The 18,325-nt window shown below is 41.1% G+C and overlaps 1 protein-coding gene across 3 annotated transcripts in view; it reads right to left on the reverse strand.

Annotated features, from left to right (window-relative positions):
- Positions 1-17,886, reverse strand: part of MICU3 (mitochondrial calcium uptake family member 3) — a 77,018-nt gene extending 59,132 nt beyond the window's left edge. Inside the window, exon 1 of one of the 3 annotated variants that reach the window (XM_043454278.1) lies at positions 17,030-17,886. In XM_043454278.1, the coding sequence (XP_043310213.1) occupies positions 17,030-17,419 (390 nt within the window). In that variant the 5' untranslated portion in view covers positions 17,420-17,886. The remainder of the gene's footprint in view (positions 1-17,029) is intronic. The other 2 variants (XM_043454276.1, XM_043454277.1) reach the window with 2 other exon arrangements.
- Between the last annotated feature and the right edge of the window lie 439 nt (positions 17,887-18,325).

The following is an 18,325-nucleotide window of genomic DNA, read 5'->3' on the forward strand; positions in this document are numbered from 1 at the left end:
AAAAAAGTAACTGACCACTTATTTTAAAGTTTCCACTTGCTCTGTTACGTTAGCTTATATATTACAGGATTCTTTACAAGTTTACAAAGTACCTGCGTATATATCATCTCATCATTTGATAGGACGGTAGGTGAACGTATCTCTGAGGCGGCAGTAGTCACGCTAGTTTGATACATACATCTCGCCTCTTCCCGCTCTTCTAGAGCCTGCTCCAGCAGGGGCCCCCCCTGCCTTTCCTGCTTCACTGTTTCCCCTCTTCCATGCCCATAGAGTGCTTCCCTTCAGCGCACACACATTTCTCCCATCTTGGAAGCTTTCCGGCCCACCTCTCCATCCAGCTTGTCACACTGGGTTTCCTGTTTCAGCAAGTTCTCCCCTTCACCACTCCGCTAACGCTGCTTGTCAAGGTCACTGATGACCTCCATGTTGCTAAATCCAGAGGTCAATTCTCAGTCTTCATCTTACAGCGTCTGACCCAGTTGATAACTCTCTTTTCCTTGCAATAATTTTTCCTGTCCAAGTCCACCCATTCCTCATCTCCCTCCTATTACCCAGGCAGTTCCTTCTTGGTACTTTTGTTGATACTGCCCTAGGCCAGTCCTTGGACTTCCTCTCTTTGAATCTATACTCACCTCCTTAATCATCTCATCTAGCCTTTACAGATTATAAATATACTGACAAATCCAAAATTTCCATCTCCAGCCTTCTGTGATAATATAAATTCCATGAAGGCAGGAATTTTTGCCTGAGTGGTATACTTCTGCTTCCCCAGTGCCTAGAAGAGTCTCTGGCTTGGAGCAAGCTCTCAAATATTTGTTGAATAAATGAATGAATGAATATGGTTATAAAACTTACTGTAATTGGTAAATAAGGATTCCCTTAAAAATTAAAACATAATATTAAAAAACCAATAATTACCTGGTGCTAACAGTGTAGCTGACCTCAGAAAATGTGGAATGGGGAAGGTGATACAGAAAAACATGTTCAATGATGTGTCTTTTTTTGGAATGGTAAATTTTCTGATACTAATTTATATCAAATTGCAGGTGTATATATTAAAATATACACAGTTTGTTAAAGTGATATGTAACCACTTGGAGACTAGAAATAGGATGTATAACTTTCAAACCACCAGAGGAAGAGAAAAGATAAAGGAAGAAAAGACCAATCTAACACCAGGTGATAAGGGGAAAGAGAGAATAACACATACACATAATACAGCAAAAACACATGCAAACATGTCTACAATTATAATAAAAAAAAGATTGGGTTAAACTCCCCCATTAAAATGAGCAATTCTCATATTGTGTTTCTTAAAAAAACTATTAAATGTTCCTTACAGGAGTAAAACATTACCAAGAGTGTTTGAAAAAACATAGAATTAAGAACCAAAAGCGGTAAATGGGACAAAGAAAGATTCACCAAGAAGGTACCACACACATGAACAAAACAGCTTAAAATTATATGGTGAAAAAACTGTTAAAAGAATGCAATCTGATCAACTCACAATCATGGCTGAGATATCAACACTTCTTTACTAGAAATGGATAGGTCAAGTGGAGAAACAAGAAAAAGGATCTGAGTAACAAAACAAAGAAGGTGCTCATTAACTTTGATTTTAGTAAACAGAGAATATATAAACTGTTTATTAGTCATCATGAAAACATCAATAAGATAAAACTGTGAAAGTTATATAGGTTTAATGAAATATTCATACAGTAGAGCATTATACAGGAATGGAAATGAACTAGGAGTACATGTGTCAAGATGGATAAACTTCTTAAACATTAGCTTAAAGGACTAATTATAAAAAGGTAGGTACTGTTTACATAAAATGTTTTAGTTGCAAAATAAGTGTATACTATTCAGAGATACATCCATTTGCAATAAAACTATGAAAACTTATGGGAATGCTAAAATGGCTATCTCTGTGGGGAAGAGAGGATCGTGACAAGAGAAGGTACATATGCTGGTAGTTTATTCTGTAAACTGCTAGTACATACACAGCTAATATGCACTATAGTATTACTGTCTATTTAAAAGTTGGATATGTTCCATTTTAAAAAACAAATTCTTTCAAGGGTTATTCCCTGATGCATATGGGAAAATGCTAAAAGACTAAAAGGAAAAAGGCCACTTTAGAAAATTTAAGATACGCTGTTATGTAAACAATGATTGGATTAAAAAAAGAAATAAAAACTGAGACTATAAGCTTTTTGAAAATAAATGACACTTAGGAATTTACAAAGAGCCCCCTGTATAATTTGGTCAATGCCATTATTGACATAAAAAAATTCATCTATGCATTTACTATAAGAATAATTAAGAATTTAAAATAAATGAACTAAGTATTTATTTACATAGAAGCTAAAAAACAGGATAAGAACTCAAGAAGTTAAAAAAGAAGATAAGATAAATTTGATGAAAATAGAAGGGAATAGATGATAAAGATAAAAGAAATAAACTCCCCCAATGAAACAGTAAACACAAAAAGTGGCATTTGAAAAGACGTAATAAAACACAAACCTCTATCAAGTCTGATTTTTAAAAAGAACTGAAAATGGAATAAACATTAAACTTGAATTATGACACATCCACAGTTTGGAAGAGCATCCAAATATAAGAAGAAGAGACCTATAATATATTGATCTCTCAGTATAATATCAGTTTAAAAGGCAAGAACAATATGTACAGTATGGTCACATTTGTGCTAAAAAGGAAATGATATGTGTTTAGTTTACAGGCCTGTGAAATACATTTTTAAAAGCACTGAGGGCAGAAAAGCATTTGTGACCTATGAAGTAGAAACAGGATTTAATAGTTTGGCATATCCTAAAAATCAGTCAATAAAAAATAAAAGTTGGCAAAGGATATTAATATGCAATCCCCAGGAAACTATAAACAAACAAAAAATTCTCCACCTCACTAATAACTAGAGAAGTGGAAATTATAACAATCATGGTGAATCATTTTTCATACTCAAACTGGGAAAACAGTTAAATTTGACAAAGTGAAAGGGGACACTGGAAGCCCATTATTTATTGCTGGCAAAAGTATATTTTAGTATAACCATTTTGAAGAACAACTTGATAGAATCTATTAAAATATAACAGCTATGGACCCAGCAACTTAACATTTGCATCTACAAAGAACCCTGGATACTCACTATAGCACAGTTAACAGTGAAAAAATAGAAACAATCAAAATTCCCATCAGTAGAACAATGGTTAAATAAACAATGGCACATCACTGGAGTGGTCTGTGGTCATTTGAAAAGGATTCGATTTGGTAGGCCTAGGGGTGGTTTTATGGTAAGAGCCACAAGACACATAGCAGAGTGAGAAAAAGCAAGTTACAGAAGAGTGGGTAAAAAAATAAAAAGATAAAATCAAAAAAAGCTCATTCTTAAAAGAAACATAAATCATTTATATATGACATATATTATAGATACATACACATATACGCACTCATACATAGACATATTCTTATAGAAAGAAAAATTGTGGAGTGGTGTATTATTTTTAAAAAAGCAAACAGAACATATATTAGCTCCAAAAGAATTAGCTTAGTCCAGCATCTAGGGAGGACTTAGTCAGGGCCACACAGGCAGGAAATGAGTCTGAGATCAAAACTCAGGTGTTAGGACACCCAACTGAGTGTTCCTCCACATTACACAACTTAGTACACTGAAATACAAGGGCACAGATTTTACAATCCTCCAGGCCTATGTTCTAATGCCAGTTTCAACACTTCCTAATTAGGTAAACGTGGGAAAAAGAGATTTCTAAACTTAAGCATTTTCACTGTAAAATGGACAAATTAAGACTAACTCTGCTGGCTTCCCTGGTGGCTCAGTCAGTAAAAAGTCCATCTGCAATGCAGGAGACCCAGGTTCAATCCCTGGATTGGGAAGATTCCCTGGAGAAGGAAATGGCAACCCACTCCAGTATTCTTGACTGAAGAATATCGTGGACAGAGGAGCTTGGCGGGCTACAGTCCATGGGGTAGCAAAGAATCAGACATGACTGAGCGACGAAACAGCAAACATTAACCACAAAGTGTAAACATTACATGAAAATTAAATGAGGACACTTCCATCTCCTCTGGTCAATAAAATCAGTTTATGAAGAGTATCCTGTTAATCAGCAGGGTCCAGAAATAGCCGTTGACACCTCAGCTCCACACATATATTTGCCATCTCGGTACCTTCCTGTCACTGTAAGTTGGGAGTCCTCTAAATACGTCCATGGTGACCAAACAATTCCAATTGCCTGACATTTCCTTGTGCTCCCATCTGCTTCATGTGCTATGACCTTTCTCTCAATCATCCTGACTCAGCTCCAAACATCTAGATTATGCAATATGTGCATATTGCATATGTGGTATTTATGCAACACCACATATTCTACTGATTTCTTGAGAGTGACAGCTGACCCTCAATGACAAAACCTCTGGCTATGCAGAGAGCCATTGTCTTTGGAGCCTGATTACATAATCACTCTAGTTTTTCTAGATTACAGCTGAAAGAAACAAACACACTATACCATTAATAGTCGGCTATTTTTCCTTAAATAAGTCACCTTGAACTTACCTGCAGCTACAACAAAATAGCAGAGATTGGATGGCTTAGTGACAGAATTTATTTTGTCACAGTCCTGGAAGCCAGAAGTCCAAGATCAAGGTGCCAGGACAGACGTGGTATGATCTCTCTCTCTGGCTTGTAGACTGCCACGTTCTTCCTACGTCCCCACATGGCCCTTCTGCAGGGTGTGGGCACAGAGAGAGAGGGCAAGCTCTCTGGTGCCTCTGCTCACACTAATCCTATCAGATCAGGAGTCCACTCTCCTGACCTCATTTAACCTTAATTACTCCCTTGGAGGTCCCACATACTAATACAGCCCTAATCGAGGGGTTATGGCTTCAGCATATGAATTTTGGGGAGATACATACCATTCAGTTCAGAACACCAACCCCAGAGCAGCTCTTCTGCCTTGTCCTTTACTCACGTATATAGTTCTTAAAAATGTTCTTTTATAGGCCATTCCCATCAAGTTGGCAATTTACTCTCTGGAAGAACTTGAATATTTGGAAATTTAACTATGTTCCCTCTCTTCTGGATAATTTATAAACAACCAAACAAAAAACATTAAATAAAATCAGTCTCAGACTCCTCAACCTACCTGTACCCCAGTGGGGGTGAGGGTGGGGGGATCCCTGCTTGCTAGCTACAACTTGAGATTCCCAGCCCAACTAGCCTTGGCTTGTATGCATCCCAGCTGGGGGTTGGGTGGGGCAGGCATTTCCGGTCCAAGATTCCCTGTCTGCCAACACCGGCCCAGTGGTACCCCAGCAGGAGGCTTCCAGGCTGCCAGTCCCAGCTTGTGGTTCTTTCTCTGCCAGCCTCGGCCCAGCAACTTGGACAAACTCTAGCAGTGAACACACCTCTTCCAACGAGGCCTGATTCCCACCGAGGGAGGGGGCTACTGCTGCCCTTCCAACTTTGTTCCTTCCTTGGGTACCCTCTCAGCCCAAGGGTATTCTTTATAATCCCGATTCCTTCTTAGTAGCTAATCCCCTATAAATGGTTAATATTTCTTTATACTGAGCCTTAACTGTTCAAGTTACCATGTGGCTTTTGTTTCTGACTGCTGAAATTATTATTGAAAAGGATAAACAAGTTTTAAAATGATGTAGTTTGGGTAGTTTATTCCCATTACACTGGCATTCAACTTTTTCGAAGAACTTAAATGTTACCTGAATTTAACAGAAAAGGAAAGCTGAAAAGGCATTATCTGGGACAAAGTTTATAAAACTACTGCCTTCATTTATAAAACATTTAAAAATTAAGTTTGGAGAGGATTAAGGGATGAGAACAAAATTAAAGCAACTACTAATAATAAACCAATAAAGTATTCAGTTCAGTTCAGTTCAGTTGCTCAGTCATGTCCAACTCTTTGTGACCCATGGACTGCAGCATGCCAGGCTTTCCTGTCCATCACCTACTCCCAAAGCCTGCTCAAACTCACGTCCATTAAGTCAGTGATGCCATCCAACCATCTCATTCTCTATCATCCCCTTCTCCTTCTGCCTTCAATCTTTCCCAGCATCAGGGTCTTTTCAAATGAGTCAGTTCTTCATATCAGGTGGCCAAAGTTTTAGAGTTTCAGCTTCAGCATCAGTCCTTCCAATGAATATTCAGGACTGATTTCCTTTAGGATGGACTGGTTGGATCTCCCTGCAGTCCAAGGGACTCTCAAGAGTCTTCTCCAACACTACAGTTCAAAAGCATCAATTCTTTGGCGCTCAGCTTTCTTTATAGTTCAACTCTCACATCCATACATGACTACTGGAAAAACCATAGCTTTGGCTAGACAGACCTTTGCTGGCAAAGTAATGTCTCTGCTTTTTAAAATGCTGTCTAAGTTGGTCACAGCTTTCCTTCCAAGGAGTAAGCATCTTTTAATTTCATGAGTGCAGTCACCATCTGCAGTGATCTTGGAGCCCAAGAAAATAAAGTCTCTCACCATTTCCATTTTTTCCCCATCTATTTGCCATGAAGTGATGGGACTGGATGCCATGATCTTAGTTTTCTGAATGTGTAGTCCTAAGCCAACTTTTTCACTCTCCTCTTTTGCTTTCATCAAGAGGTTCTTTAGTTCTTCTTTGCTTTCTGCCATAAGGGTGGTGTCATCTGCATATCTGAGATTATTGATATTTCTCCTGGCAATCTTGATTCCAGCTTGTGTTTCATCCAGCCTGGCATGTCACATGATGTACTCTGCATATAAGTTAAACAAGCAGGGTGACAATATACAGCCTTGATGTACTCCTTTCCCAGTCTGGAACCAGTCTGGTGTTCCATGTCCAGTTCTAACTTTCTAATAAAGTATTAGAAAGAGTAAAATGATTTTGAGATTAAAAAACTATATAGGTGAAATAGACCTTACAGATTTGAATCAACCATCCCTACACCTAATCAGTACAGTATGTTTCACTGTAGTTTTATTTCCCTATTGCTAGTGATATTAAGCATCTTTTCATGTATTTATTGGCCTTTTGAATATCTTACTCTTGAATTGCCTATCCAGACCTCCTGCCCATTTTTCTATTGTGCTGTTGTTTTTCTTATTAATCTGTAGATCATCACTATATATTCTGGATACTTACTTCATGGGAGTGCTATGTATCTTAAGTATCTTCTTCCATTCCAAGACTTTTTTGTATTTTCGTAGATATTTTTGTTTTAATGAAGTGAAATGAGGCAGTGTTTTCCATCTGAAATTGTGTTCTTGGCCTTATTTTGAAAATCCTCCTCCTCCTAGGGTCAAAATTTCATTTTCAGATATTTTTCTCTAAATATCTTAAAGTTTCTCTTATCACCTTTAAGGCTGTAACCCACCTGGGTTATTACTGCAATGGGGTAGGCATCTAGTTTTACTTTTGCTTCCCACACAGAACACTTCAACTCTAATCAAGTCCTACTGTTTTGTATGTCACTGTTATCCAATATTTGAGATCCAGTTTGGTTTAGCTTTCAAGATAATAATAATTATTGTTGTAATATGTAGTCAATATTTAAGATTTACTTCATCTTTACCAATTTCTTTATTTACTGTTGCTTCTTAAATTTCACCCTTTTTTCATGTTCATTTCTTCGTGATAGTCACTCTTTAATAGTTCCTTCAATGATGATCAGAGATTGGTAGGCAATCTCAGACTTATGAAAAATGAATTTATCCTCATTCCTAAATGATAATTTATCTAGGTAAAGATATCTAATGGTAGTTATTTTCTCTTACCTCTTTGAAAATACAGTCTAGTGTCTCCTGACTTCTATCCATTATCAGAAATTAGTTTTCAGTCAGGCCAACAGCCATGCCTTTCTAGGAAACTGGTTCTATCTTCCTTTATTTTTGATTTTCAGTTTCACTATAATCTGACCATTTTTATTTATCCTGCTCAGGACTGTTTATGCTTCCTGAATCTGAGGATTAATGTTTGTGTTCCTTCTAAGAACTGTTCAGGTATTCTCTCTTAAAATACTGCCTCTCATTCTCTCTGTTCTCTAAGCCTGTAATCCCTAATTGAGGAATTTTAGACCCTTTCAGGCTATCTTCCACATCTCTAAAACAAGCCTTAGTATTTGCCATGTCTTTTGTGTTGTTGTTTGTTTTTGGCTGTGATGGGTCTTCGTCACTGCACGGGCTTTTCTCTAGTTGAGACAAGTGGGGGCTAGTCTCTAGTTGTGACCTCAAAGGCTTCTAACTGTGATGGCTTCTCCTGCTGCAGAGCATGGGCCCTAAGGTACTCAGGCTTCAGTAGTTGCGGCTTACAGCTGTAGAACACAGGCTCAGTAGTTGTAGCACATGGGCTTAGTTGCCCCACAGCATGTGGCATCTTCCCAGACCAGGGATCTAATCCATTTCTCCTGCATTGGCAGGTGGATTCTTTACCACTGGAACACCAGGGAAGTTCTGCCATTTCTTTAAAAGTGTGTTACATTCTGTGTAGTTCCTCAAAATTATCTTCCAGATTACTAATTGCCTCTTCAGTTATGTTTTATATGCTGCCTAATCTATCCAACCTCAAAGACCATATTTTACATTGTGAGAAGTTCTATTTGATTCTTTATTATAATCTATCATTCTTCTTCATACTGATTTTTCACTATGTCGTTAATCACTCTGAATATCCTTAACTGACAGACTCAACCAAATGATCCTATTATTAAACTGTGAGGAATAGAATCACTCAGTTTACTGAGTTTATCCTCCTGGAGGCCTTCTCTGTAGAAATTACAGGTGGCCGGTGTTTGAGGCATCTCCCTCAAAGAAGTTTTGCATTTTTTTCTGCCGGCTTTATCAGTTTTTTTTTTTTTTTTCACCCGGGGTAATAGAAGTGCTAACTCTAAACCCATATGAGGCAGTGTTGTTGTTGATTTGCTAAGTCATGTCCAACTCTTTTGCAATCCCATGAACTGTAGCTCACCAGGCTCCTCTGTTCAGGGATTTCCCAGGCAAGAATACTGGAGTGGGTTGCCATTTCCTTCTCACAGGGATCTTCCCCACCCAGGGATCAAACCCGCATCTCCTCCATTCGCAGGCAGGTTCTTTACCGCTGAACCACCTGGGAAGCCCCGTGAGGTAGTGTGGGACCATTTTTATACACTCTCGGGAGAGACCTTTTTTCCACTCAGAGCCCATGCAGACATCCTCAGGCTTCCCTGTCATTGCCTCTCATTGTACCGGGAGGGAGGGGAGGGGCCTGGGGAATCATTCTTTCGTCATTTGTTCTGTTGCTATAGGCTCTGGCTTTAGGGAGATGGAATTTGAGTGCCAACTTTCCAAGGTCTTGTCTCCTGTCCCCATGAAGGCCTTAAAATCCAAACCCCCAGGATTCCATGAATAACGACTCACTGCTCTCTCACTGAAGCCATAGCTCACACTATTCTAGCTCCTAGTTTTCTCTTTACTTCTGCCCTGGCAATTTCCTTTAGTTTCTTAAATGGACGGAATGGTATTTAAAAGGATGTTTAAAATATTTTGATGACAGATTTTGAAGCATGCTGTATGGATAAAACCAGAAGTCTAAACCATTTATTTTATTAAGTGAACATCCCATAATTTATTTAGGAGCATTTTCTTTTCACTTAAAAGCTGTTCTCACAACACAATATGTTTCACAACCGACAAAGACCAATATATACCTACTGCTCATTCTCTAGTTTTTCCTTAGAAAGAGGACTCGTGCTTAGCTGGGCCCAAGAGCACACAGAACAAGGTCATATCTCTCAGGCTTTGTTGCAGTTGGATAGGCTGTTTGATTAAGTTTTGGCTAATGTAAATAAAACTGTTTTTTGAGACTTCCTGGAAAGTCAACTTAAAGGCTGCTGACTCAGCCAGACAGGGCACAGGAGAGTAAAGGCAAGGTTATCATCTTGACTTCTTTCTCCTGACCTCAAGCCAACTGCTCCTCACGGCACTTTGCTTTTACTTATTTCAATCTATGTTATTTCCATAATCACTTTAATCCCTGAGTTTGAAGCTGTGGCACACAGCAATCAGTAGTCATGTACAGATCTGAGAGTTGGACCATGAAGAAGGCTGAGTGGCCAAGAATTGATGCTTTTGAATTGCGGTGCTGGAGAAGACTCTTGAGAGTCCCTTGGACTGCAAGGAGATCAAACCAGTCAATCCTAAAGGAAATCAACTGTGAATATTCATTGGAAGGACTGATGCTGAAGCTCCAATACTTTGGCCACCTGATGTGAAGAGCCAACACACTGAAAAAGACCTTGTTGCTGGGAAAGACTGAAGGTGAAAGGAGAAGAGGGTGACAGAGGATGAGATGGTTGGATGGCATCACTGATTCAACTGACATGAGTTTGGGCAGACTCTGGGAGATAGTGAAGGGCACGGAAGCCCACCGTGCTGCAGTCCATGAGGTTGCAAAGAGTCAGACACCACTTAGCAACTGAATGACTACAACAGGGCAATCACAAGCAGCCTTGGGCAGAGATCACTGTAGAGGGAGGACAGGAGGGAAAGAAAGGGGAGGAATATCTGTACTTTCCCAGGCAGAAGCTAAACATTAAGCGAAGATCAAATTGCTTCTGACTAGTATGTGGTACTGTGAGTGAATCAGAAGTTACACAGAGTGACTCCATCCATTTTTCTAGGTCAGGTAACTGTCCCATTTGTCCCCCAGTACCTTGTTTTTCCAAAGGAATTAAACTTCCTAGGGAGTCACTGTACTTGCCTACAATTAAGAGAGCACAGCTGCAGGTACCTGATTTACATATGCATTGAAGAATGCCACTTTCTCTACAGATTCTAAGAGAATCTAAGTCCTAAATAAAACATATTACCAAAACATGGAAGAGTCGTGTTTCTAGAATTTTTCTATCAGCCGATCATCAAACAATGCACCCCCTATAACCCTAGCAACTTCTGCCCTTATAAATCTTGACATTTAGATCACTCCACTCTGGTTCACTTTTCCATACCCTCCTGGTTTTCACCATTCTGTTGAAGATCAATGTTCAACTCGATCAATGTTCAACTCTTGGCTTCAGCCAAGTTTCAAATTCTGAGAGATGAGGGGTGTGGGGAGAAGACACAAGTGCTATTCTCTTACAGTTTGCCAGCAGGTGGCATGAACCTTGAGAAGTTTGCCTCCTTGCCTACAGTTTTATAAAACCTTTTAAGTAACTACCATAATGACTCAGGATAAGTTCTAGATTTTAATTATTTGGTAATATATAGGTGCAATATTCTTGATAGTTAAATATTTAGTTCATGATAACACTTTTAAGTAATAAACTTTAGAATATTTGAATTGCAATCTTTTGTTGGCTTCCACGACCTTCCTGGCTTTCTTTAATCTGTCTGGGTCTCAGCTTTTTGCAGAGTTCCATTTCTCTGTTGGTGTTGTAAATTGTTGATGCTCACCAGGGCTCTCTCCTTAAGTGCTTTTCTCTTGCTCTGTGTATTCTGAATAATGTCATACATTCTTATGACTTTCAACACTTGACGACTCCCAAATCAGTATCTATAGAACAGATTTATCTCCAGTGCTTCTGACCTATGTATTGAGCTGGAAACATCCCTTCATCTGTGCAAAGATCCTTTGATCCACTGTGCAAGTTAGAAATTCATCATCCATGTACACTACCCCTAACCTGTCTTTTTGTTATTTCTCCTGAGGACCTAGTTTCAGTGACCTGCTGTACTACCCACCCAAGTCACCCAAAACAAAAACTTGAATCTCATCCTAGACACTTCCATCTCTCTCATTCCTGAAAACCAATCAACTGCCAATCCTGTTGACCTCCTAATCTCTCTCCAATCCAGCAACTTCTAAGTGCCTCACTGTCATTTTCCTAGTAAAGCCACAACCATCTCTTGTCTAAAGAAATACCACTGTTAAAAACTGCTTGTCATGGAAATTCCTTGGTGGTCCAATGGTTAGATCCCATGCTCTCACCACTGAGGGCCTCGGTCAGAGAACTACCATCCTACAAGCCTCAAAGCACAGCAAAAATGAAACAACATAAACTGCTTGATGTGTATTTTCTTTTTAACCAAGAATGTGGAGAACCATACCCTCTAACATTCTCTCCTAAGAGGCCATAGCATCTTACCTGGCCACCCTGTGACAAATAAATCTACCAGATTCTGAAAGTGAAAAAGTGAAGGTGTTAGTCAACTCTTTGTGACGCTATGGACTGTATGTAGCCCATCAGGCCCCTCTGTCCATGGAAGTCTCCAGGCAAAGTACTGGAGTGGGTTGCCATACCCTTCTCTAGCGGATCTTCCCAACCCAGGGATCAAATCCAGGTCTCCTGCATTGCAGGCAGATTCTTTACCATCTGAGCCACCTGGGAAGCCCAGATTCTACCAGGAAAACAAAAGAGGGGATCACCTAGTTTAGCTTCCTATACAACTAGGTTAGTCTATACAGAATTTACCTATCTTCCGTTTCCCACCTATGTGACTCCTCTCATAAAATTCTTCTGCATTTATACATCTGGCAAGTTCTTCAATATTCTGAGAAAGAAGCAGCATTACCTCAAGTATCAAAATGTGTTGCATTAAAAAGAGGTTGGAAAAGGTATACAGCGAAAGAAACTTAAAAATACATGATCACTGGCCATTATTATACAAATACACAAAAGAGATAAAAAATTAAAAAATATTGTTCTCTTTTCTTCTTAAGATGAACAAATCATAAAATAGGTCATGTGTTACAAATAATATATAAAATAGTAGGTTAAGGTACGTTAAGCAACCTAGCAGATTTTAAAAATTCTGACCCTGAAAGAGAAAGGCAGTTTTAGAACAAAAATTTTTCCACTGATAAAAATAGTGCTTTAAGGTTAACTGTAGGGTTCTAAACAAAATCTTGTCAACATCTCTCTATAACATTAATAACATTCAAGTCCATATTTACAGAAAAATTTTAGCAAGCCAAGCTTGCATAAGTAAAATAAATACAATGTCACGTGATCTGGTCTCCCAAAGCCTGGAATTTTGACCTTGGCTGAAGTCTTCCCAATTCTAACGCTATAAATAACTACTTAAGTTGAACAAAATATGAAACTATTAATTCTCACAGAATGGGCTTGTGTCTTTTCAATGTGTATGCCCTGGGCAAATATTTAGCACGGGTTTATTTGCTCAACAAATATTTACTGTGTGCCTACTAGGACTAGAGGGCTTCCCTGCCGGCTCAGTGGTAAAGAATCCGCCTGCCAATGCAGCAGACACAAGAGATGCAGGTTCAGTCCCTGAGTCGGGAAGATCCCTGTAGGAAGAAATGGCAACCCACTCCAGTATTCTTGCCTGGAGAATCCCATGGACAGAGGAGCCTGGCAGGCTACAGTTCATGGGGTGGCAGAGTCGGACACGACTTAGCGACTAAACAACAACAAACCAGGACTAACTCCATACCAGGCAATGAAGATATAAAGGTGATCAAGACCAACACTATGCTGCTGCTCCTTAAAAGACTAAGACAGCAGAGAAGACAGTTAACAAAAAATTGCAAAAAGTCATCATCTGGGAATTTAGGATAAGCAGGGGTATTTGAACAAATCTATCAGGGAAGGCGTTCTGGAGGAAGTTCAGAGGCAGTGTCTTTAAAACAAACATCTTCAAGGTAACAGAACTGTATGTCTATAGGTTACTGCTGTTCACTCCTATCAGTTATATTATTCTCATAACAGCTACAGATTAATTTATATGCTAGGTTTATGTTCAGTACAAAATGAAGCTTAAAAGAGGCTTTATAAATCAAAGTTTCTTAGCTACAGTATGAAACATCAAAAGGAATCACTTCTACCACTTCAGGGAAATCAAATATAAGCATAAAAAATGAAGAGGCAACACGAGTTGAAACTATTTCTGACACATGGCAGACTGAGCTCATGACTTTCAGCCCCTTCCTTCTCTAACCACATTAAGATCACAATAAATGAATCTCTCAAAAGGTGTAAACACACAAGGACTAAAAAAGCAAAAAAGGAAAGGAGACTTAAACACTCAAGAGAATTAATCAGACTTATAAAATTGAAGACCTAGAGGAGTGATAATTGACCTAGAGAAGCAGAGGCACTCCCCGGGTACCATGGAGGAGGAGCCAAACAGAAGTTAGCTGATTTTCAGCACAGACCCGGGAAAGGATGAGGCCCAGGGAACACACATCGTGGAAGCAGAGCAAGCAGTGGGGCTGAAAAGACAGAATGAGATAACAGCATGGAAGCCCATCCCTGGACACTCCCCCAGCACACATGGTCTCACATGAACGTGAACCTGTGCCTAAATCCAGAAGACAACTGCTCCTCCCAACTAACCTATTCTTTACAGAAGTGCAATGACACCAGAGAAAAAGACTTTAAAAATACTGACATTTGGATGCCACCCTAATGAAAAGCCCAGATCACCAAATGAAAAGTCATGCTCAGGTACAAAGAGCTTCTGAAATTCAGACAGGCAACAACCACAGATAAGCAAGGAAAACCTCCAAAAAGGAAGTGAGAGCTTAGGAAAAAAAAAAAAATCTGGAAGAAACAACACAATGCATGGAGTAGTAGGCAATTTTTTAAAACCCTATAATTAATATCCTTATGATACAAAGAGAACTTTATCATCCATAAAACAAAACAGAATGCTGAAACACATGAATAGCAGAGAACACAAAATAGTTCTTCGAATTAAAAAGTTAGGATAATTGAAATAAAACATTTAAAAGGCAGGTTGGAAGATAAAGTCAAAGATACCTCTCATTTAAAAAAAAAAGCTAGAATTTAAGTAAGATTAGAATTTGAATTAGATTAGGATCTGTCAGGAAGTGTAACTTTAGACTGACACAGATTCCAGAAAAAGAAAATAGAGAAGAAACTGTCCAAGAAATAATACAAGAAAAGTACAAAGAACTTCCAGATGTGAATTTCCTTACTGAAAGGATCTTTAAGTATAAGACACAATAAACGAAAAAATGCCCATACCAAAGCTCATTATCCTGAAATTTTCAAACACTAGGGATATAAAAGTTTTCAGAAGGGGGAAAAATAAAATACAAAAGGAATAAGGGTAAGACACAACTTCAGTATTATTTGATTTTTAAAACAATGTACAGGAATTTTTATAAACACCAAGCAATAATAATGTAGGTAAATAAATACAGACAATAAATAAGTAAACAAATGAATAAAATAAAAATACAAATTTGCTGAATGCTCACTACATGCTAGGAGTGCCATTCTAACTCCTTTAAATATATTAACTCTTTTAACTGTCATAACTCTATGAGACAGACTCTATTAACCTCATTTCACAGATGAGGAAACAGGCACTGAGTTTCAGTAATGACACAACTAGGAAGTGATAAAACCAGAGTCCCAGCTTTCTGAGTGTGGGCTTTCAAAAACTGCATGACACTCTCTCAACTTTAAAAGTAAAACTGATTTTTTAGAAAGAAGAAAATACCATTTCAATCTTCAATGTTCCCAGATAACTGTGGTTGATTAAAAGGCTTCCCTTGTGGCTCAACTGGTAAAGAACCCGCCTGCAATGTGGGAGACCTGGGTTCAATCTCTGGGTTGGGAAGATCCTCTGGAGAAGGGAAAGGCTAGCCACCCCAGTATTCTGGCCTGGAGAACTCCATAGACTGTATAGTCCATGGGGTCGCAAAGCCCCGGACACACTGAGCACCTTTCACTTTCACTTGGTCAAACAGGACACAATCTTAACATGTGTTTGTGGCGGGCAGGCGGGGCGGGGGGTAGGGGGGTATTTGCTAGTATTTTAAGTATTCACAGTATAAATATACTTTGCACTATGTATTTGTGATTTGCTACTACAAGGTCCTTAATATAGATTCCCTGCTCTAAATACATCAACAATCTCCACCAAAAGAACTGATGAACTTACATCAGATCACCATCACCTATTTGGGCAAAGAATAAAGGGTATATAAATTATATTAAAGTTAAAAACAGAATAGCTGTCTCTTTCCCCAGTTATTGTCATCTAAGCCCTTCACACTCTCCCTGTCTTGCAAGAATTTTCCTAGATGACTTCCTAGTCATGCATGACTCTTAATACACTAATAAGACAAAAGCTTCTTGCCCCTCTTCTCACTCTTGCCTTATACTCACCTTTACCTTATATTGTCAACTACATGATGATTACTTTATATTGTCAACTACATGATGATACCTGAACAGTTTCCTCTGAAGTTCCTCTACAAGAGTTAATCCTCTTTCAGTTTCCTACTTCCACTGTCCTATCCATCTTCTCGCTTACTGATCGTACTTAAGAGTATCTGGCTTTACTGGGGGAAGAGGGAGGGAGAGAAATATACTTCTTGAATAATTGTTGTTGTTTTTTAAATCTGGTGACATCTTCACTCGTTCTTTCTGACCTATGATAAGGAGGCTACACAGTTTTGGCAATTCCGCTCTTGGGACTCATAAACCTCCAAACAATCATGCAGTGGCTTTTGGGATCTCAGACCACGCCTTTGATGCGCTCCTACAGCACTGGACCTCCTTGATCATGCGCTGAGGCCCAGCTCTGCCTGGGAGTATATTCTCTCGAGTATGCAGCCCTTGTTTCTGCCATGACTTTCAGCCTGTCTTGCCCTTGGCTTCTGCTGTGTCGGTTTTTGTTTGTTTGCTTTATTTTGTCGTGGGTTTGGGCTTTGGTGGCTAGGTGGCGGCTGCAGCAACCTAAAGGTCCTGATGTGATGCGTCAAGACATGTGATGCACCAGATGTGTCTTCCCCACGCTGGGTGAACAGACTCGGGGCTGCCCGGCCTAGAAGGTTTCGGTCTCGCTCACAGGACGTCCCCGATCGGGGGCCCCAGAGTCACACTGCGACAACCCCCAACGTCCGGTCTCACGCGCGCCCTGCGCGGCCGTCACCCCGTCTCTCCACGCGCTCAGGTGTTAACACCCGGCGGTCCTCACCCCGAAAGTCACCTGCCAGCCCGCCCAGGCGCGCGCAGGCGCTCCCACGCACGTACCGTCTCCTTGGCAGCGGCAACCGGGATGGGAAGCAGCCCCCCGCCGCCGGGCGGGTCCTCGGGCTCGGCTGCCGCGCTCTCCGAGGGGAGCCAGGGGCCTGGCGCCCGCGCGGAGTCGGCTCTGGGGTCCCCGTACAGCTGGTAGCACACCAGGCCGACCAGACCCCCGCCGGCCGCGGCCGCGAAGCTCAGCTCCCGCCAGCGCCGCCGCCGCCTCCAAGCCGCCTCCGCCACAGCCCCCTCGTCCTCCTCCCGGCAGGAGAAGGGCCGGCCCGGAGGGCTCGGGGCTGTCCCCGCAGGCCGCCCCCACGGCCCAGGGGCGGGATGATGAGGCGAGCACGGAGGCGGCAGCCGAGGCGGCGGCCACAGAAGCCTCCGCAGCGCAGCCATAGCGGGAGCTGCCGGCGCCTCAGCCAGGAGGGGGCGGGTGAGGGGGCGGAGGGGGGCCCGAAACCTCGCGAGAAGTCGGTGCGACGAGCTTCGCCGCTGTCCGAGAGCGACCCCTACGATTGCCGCCCCTCACTGGAGTCACCTGTTGGGAGCGCCTTTGGCTGAGGAGGGTCGAGGGGGGCGTCTCTGGCTGTGGAGAAGCCTGGGGAGGACCGGGCACAACCGGCTGCTCCTCGGCCCCGCATTCCCCGCCCAACCCCGCGGTCATAAATAACTTGCGCCTGCCTCCGGAGACACCTGACTGCGCGAGAACCCAACACCGCAGGCGACAGCCGGGTCGGCGGGGCTGGGCCGAGCCCTCGGTTGCCAAGGTGTCCCGACGCCCCTCCGCTGACTGGGTCCTCCGCCTCTGCTTCGCGGGGGTGGGTCTCCGTCAGCCTAGCGCCCCGCTAAGAAAGTCACATCCCCTAACGCTATCCTGATCTTCAGATATACCGTGAATAATTTGCAATTGTGTCTTCAGGTGTTGCGACAAAAATGGCACATAAAAATTTGGTTCAAGTCATAAAACTAGCAAATTAAGTCAAAGAACTTTTTTATTACGTGACAGTTTCTGATATTTTGATGGGAGAAGGCTAATACTGTTTGAGGGGAGAAGGCTAATACTTTTTTTTTTTTTTTTGAAGCGGGGGGTACAACTGCTTTACAGTGTTGTGTTAGTTTCGGCTGCGCGACGAAGTGAATCAGCTATACTTAAACATATATCCCTTTTGAGCTTCCCTCCCAGCCACCCCTTCCCATCCCACCCATCTAGGTGATCAGAGCACAGAGCTGAACTACCTGAACTACCTGTGCTGTAAGCAGCTTCCCACTAGCTATGTGGATGGTCTTAAGTCTTGTCACTCA

The sequence above is a fragment of the Cervus canadensis genome, chromosome 31, assembly GCF_019320065.1.
Source record: "Cervus canadensis isolate Bull #8, Minnesota chromosome 31, ASM1932006v1, whole genome shotgun sequence".
NCBI lineage: Eukaryota > Metazoa > Chordata > Mammalia > Artiodactyla > Cervidae > Cervus > Cervus canadensis.